We start from the raw sequence: 4647 nt of genomic DNA on the forward strand, positions 1-4647 counted from the left end.
TAGATGTATTTCTGATGTATCTGTGCGGAGGAAGGTGATCTCTGCGTCTTACTCTTCCTCCATCTTCCCCGACACCCCGAGATATCATTTTTTACCAAAAACTGTACATCTTAAAGAGAGAGAAGATGGAGAAGTGGGAGGAAGAAGGAGAGAACTTTCAAAACAACTAAACGATATGAATTTAAACCGCCCTTTAATCCCTATTCTTCAGTTACTCTAAACTACCCTTTGTCCTATTGAGGAAGCTGGCAGGAATCCAGGGAACACAAAAAAAGTCTGCCCTCAGATTTTTTTCACCCCTGCTCATAGTTGTGTGCATGCACATATGTGTGCATGAGTGTATACATGTAGTGTTTTCTGTTTTAAATCTGATCCACTAAAGTATATATGAATTCAATTCTAGTCTCCTCTGAATTTGGAATAATTCCAAATAAGTAAGTTGTGTGCTACAGTGAATGATCATTTTGAGAAAAGCACATAGTAAGCTGTTGGAAGAGTGGAGACCATGTCTTTTTTAAACCCCTGAAGGGCTCTACAATCATTCACATGGCAGGTTGTGATAAAGGTTCATGACAAATGTGGGGACTTGAGGAAGGTGGTTGGTAGGCGAAGGGGGAGAAGATTAATTTCAACTAGGGGACCATGGAGACTTCTTGATGGAGGTAGGCTTTGATGGATTGTTGGAGTTTGGGTTGTATTTCTCCAGATGGCTCTAGGAGGAGGTGGGACATCAGAGCATAGGGATCTAAAGATAATAGGGGTAAAGTAACTTCTTTTTAATAAAATAAAATTTTTCAGATGAAAAAAGAAAATGTGTGCCAGACATAGGAAATTTTAAATAGTAAATGCTCAATCAATGTTAGTTATTTTTTCAAGTGCTAGGCACTGTGCTGTGCATTTTACATGTGTTATTTAAGTCTCATAACAATCCTGTGAAGTAGGTACAAACTACTATCATCCCCATTTTCCAAGTTGAGTTTTAGAAAGTTTAAATAAGTTGTCAAGGATTACACAGCTAATAAGTGGAAGAGCAAAGTCTCAAATCTGTGGCAGTCCAATTCCAAAAGCTATGCTCCTGAGTACCACATTAAGTTTTAGAGCGAATATGCAACATTATTAATAATTCCACCATCAAGAGACAACTACTATTAATATGTTCCTGTAATTACTTCTAGTCTTTTACTATGCTTATTTTAAACATAAAGTCATACAATATATAACATTTTTTTCTTAGCATGCTTGAATGTTTATGACATAAACATTTTCCAATGTGTATTAGTCCAGATCCTCCAAGAAGCATATGCAAGACAGGATTTAACGTACAACAATTTTATTAAGGAAATTCCATGTGAGAGAAAATGGGAGAGAACTGAAGAGAGCTGCAAGGCTGTAAGACTGGGATGCAAGTCTGATCTTGAGGGAAGGAAAGTAGGGTAGAAGTATCCTAGATCTCCATCCAGTCCAAAGAAAGTTTAACAAGGCCATCAGGAAATCCTTGAGCCAAAGTCAGCCATCAAAGGAGTCCCATGTCTCTGAAGAAGGAGTGCCCTCAGTCACTGTTGGGAAGCAGCCTATGGGAAGCATGGCCTTAGGGCAAAAGTGGCAGTAGTTTTCAGAGTGCTATAGCTGAGGCCTATGGCCGATTAAATTCCTGTAGTTGGAGGTCTGTGAGGTAAATTCTTGTGGCCACTATCCCATGGTAATTAAAATATCATATGAAATGGCTGCATAATATCCCATATGTAGAAGTCCCATGATTACTTCTATTTTGAGTGTGTGAATGTGGGTGTGTTTGTATGGTTTGATTATTGTAAAGAACCATACAACGAACATCTTATTAATGTATTTTTATGTATAGAATTAATGGATCAAATCATGTTTGTTGATTGAATGCCCTTGATGAAATTTGTCACATTGCTATAATGTAATGCACTGATATTGTTGGACTCTAGGATTTGTGGGGACAGGATAATTATGGCTGGATGGGTGGGATGAGGCCAAATTTTGAAGGGTTTTGAATATCAGCCTGAGATCTTTCAAATTTATTTTGTTTTATTGAAGAGCTAAGGTTGGAATGAAGTTGGATTGATATTTTAACCTCTTTCTAATACAGGCATGATATGGACTGAATGTAAAGAAATTTGGACTCAAGGCCCCAAGGAGTACTTGTTTGAGTTGTGGAATATGCTTGATTTTGGAATGTTGGCAATCTTTGCAGCATCATTCATTGCAAGATTCATGGCATTTTGGCATGCTTCCAAAGCCCAGAGCATCATTGATGCAAATGATACTTTGAAGGATTTGACAAAAGTCACATTGGGAGACAATGTGAAATACTACAATTTGGGTGAGTTTATAGGACACAGTCAATATAAGTTTATAAAATGTAGAATTTTCTTATAAAAGTACACATCAGTAACAGTTTGATTACTACTCAGCTCTCATAGAATTGTTGGTCAGTTTCCAGCTTCTTGAGAGTATCTGTATCTGAAGAAGCATGCTTTCTACCTCTTACCTTGATATTTCTTCTGGCTGGAAACCTCTTTTAATCACAAGAATCATCTCACTTTATCTCTGGGATTAATTGGCTAACCACCAAACTTCATTGAGAATGCCTGTATTATGTCTTGGATTTATTTTTTTCCTCTTGTCCATTAAAAATAGTACACATTTAGGGCTTCCCTGGCGGCGCAGTGGTTGAGAGTCCGCCTGCCAATGCAGGGGACACGGGTTCGGGCCCCGGTCCGGGAAGATCCCACATGCTGCAGAGCGGCTGGGCCCGTGAGCCATCGCTGCTGAGCCTGCGCGTCCGGAGCCTGTGCTCCACAACGGGAGTGGCCACAACACTGAGAGGCCTGTGTACCGCCAAAAAAAAAAAAAAAAATAGTACACATTTTAGTACCATTTCCATTTAAGGCATATAAAGTATTTGAAAGCAAAGGAATCATTGGAGGCTCTAGAGGGCCCCCAATAAATAACACCACTTTTTCTCACCCAGTCTTTGAAGCTAGATGAGAGATAAAATCAAAAGCCAACACGGAGGCCAGATCATCACCTCTAATACTGACAAAGTTCAGGGTGGATGACATAATTCTGAGTTTATTAGCCACCTGGCTCAGTAATATTGAACCCCAGGCTTAGGCAGATGTATGGACAGCAATGGACAGGGCAGTCTTCCCCAAAGAGGGGTATGGCAGCAAGTGTCTGATCATGTGAGATTCCCCCATGGAAGACCAGAGGAAAATTCTCAAGAAAAAAGAGGGCAGAGCTGAACCAAGTATGCTCAGTTTCCACCCCAGTTTAGTAATCAGATAAGTCGTTCCACCTCCCCAGGAGGAAAGTGACTAAGCGATAGAAATAGGTTCAGTTATTTGCTTAGGGAAAATCTCTCCTTGTAGAAACCTAGAGTGGGGAAAACAGATTCTCTTTGAATACTTATTTCAAATCCTCTGATAAGATGTCAGTTAACAGTCAATTGACATCTCTATGGGTTTTACTGGCTATATCACATAGGGATTTCTTTTTTATTATTTCTTTTTAATATTTATTTTAATATTTAATTAACAACTTTTAGTGCATAATGTAAGGCTTTTATATATTGTACAGCACAGGGAATGTAGCCATTATTTTATAACAAAAATTTTTATTATATGGAATTTCAAAGTCAGAACTATCTATTTATATATTGTACTTATATTCAAAGTGCTATAAAAAAGGAAACTGCTTCTATTAGTTTATTGTATCCTTTCCTGATTCCTCAGCAAATAAGCAAATACAAATTTATAATTATATTTTTCCTCTTTCCTACACACTGCTTTTCTTCATAATGGTTTCTTAATTAGGTTTTTGATGACCTGATGTAATAATGCCAGAAAAATTCATAAGTGAATAATTACTACATTTTTATGATAAAAATAGACTTGAGTGACCAATATAAATTACTTTAGTAAGTTTAAATAACTCCAAAAGCCCCAAATTACATTATAGTGTAATTACAGTTTAAGATTAAATAATGATATCATTTATTTAGGGCCTTTTTAAAATTTTATTATAGTTTAAGATTAAATAGTAAATGCTATCATTTAGTTAGTGCCAAGCAGTTTCTAAACACTGAATGTATGTTGACTTACTGGATTCTCACAACAGATGACAGAGGTAGAAGCAGTATTATCTCATTTTTAAAGATGGGAAAATAAAACTAAGATAAGTAATTTGTACCAGTTCTTCCAGCTGACTTTAGATAGATAGATAGATGGATAGATAGACAGGTAGATATTGGAATTTTTACATATGCTGAGTCCACAGTTTGTACTCTTTTCTTAACTTTTTTTTTTTTTTTTTTTTTTTTAATATATATAATGTGCCAAGAATAGTGCCTGGAAAATGGCAAGTATTTTGTAAATCTTTATTATGAGAAAAAAGAGAGAGATGGAAAGAGACAGAGGGAGAGAGAGAGAATTCTTTTTTTTTTTTTTTGCGGTACGCGGGCCTCTCACTGTCGTGGTCTCTCCCGTTGCGGAGCACAGGCTCCGGACACGCAAGCTCAGTGGCCATGGCTCACGGGCCCAGCCACTGCGCGGCATGTGCGATTCTCCCGGACCAGGGCACGAACCCGCGTCCCCTGCATCGGCAGGCGGACTCTCAACC

General features: G+C 37.8%; 1 protein-coding gene across 4 annotated transcripts in view; it reads left to right on the top strand.

Moving 5' to 3' along the window:
• Positions 1–4647, top strand: part of TRPC6 (transient receptor potential cation channel subfamily C member 6) — a 134713-nt gene that overhangs the window by 109515 nt on the left and 20551 nt on the right. For all 4 annotated transcript variants that reach the window (XM_024115321.3, XM_024115319.3, XM_024115322.2 and 1 more), the window contains exon 6: positions 2114–2347. In XM_024115321.3, the coding sequence (XP_023971089.1) occupies positions 2114–2347 (234 nt within the window). The remainder of the gene's footprint in view (positions 1–2113; positions 2348–4647) is intronic.

Source organism: Physeter macrocephalus, chromosome 16 (assembly GCF_002837175.3).
Source record: "Physeter macrocephalus isolate SW-GA chromosome 16, ASM283717v5, whole genome shotgun sequence".
NCBI classification, from domain to species: Eukaryota; Metazoa; Chordata; class Mammalia; order Artiodactyla; family Physeteridae; genus Physeter; species Physeter macrocephalus.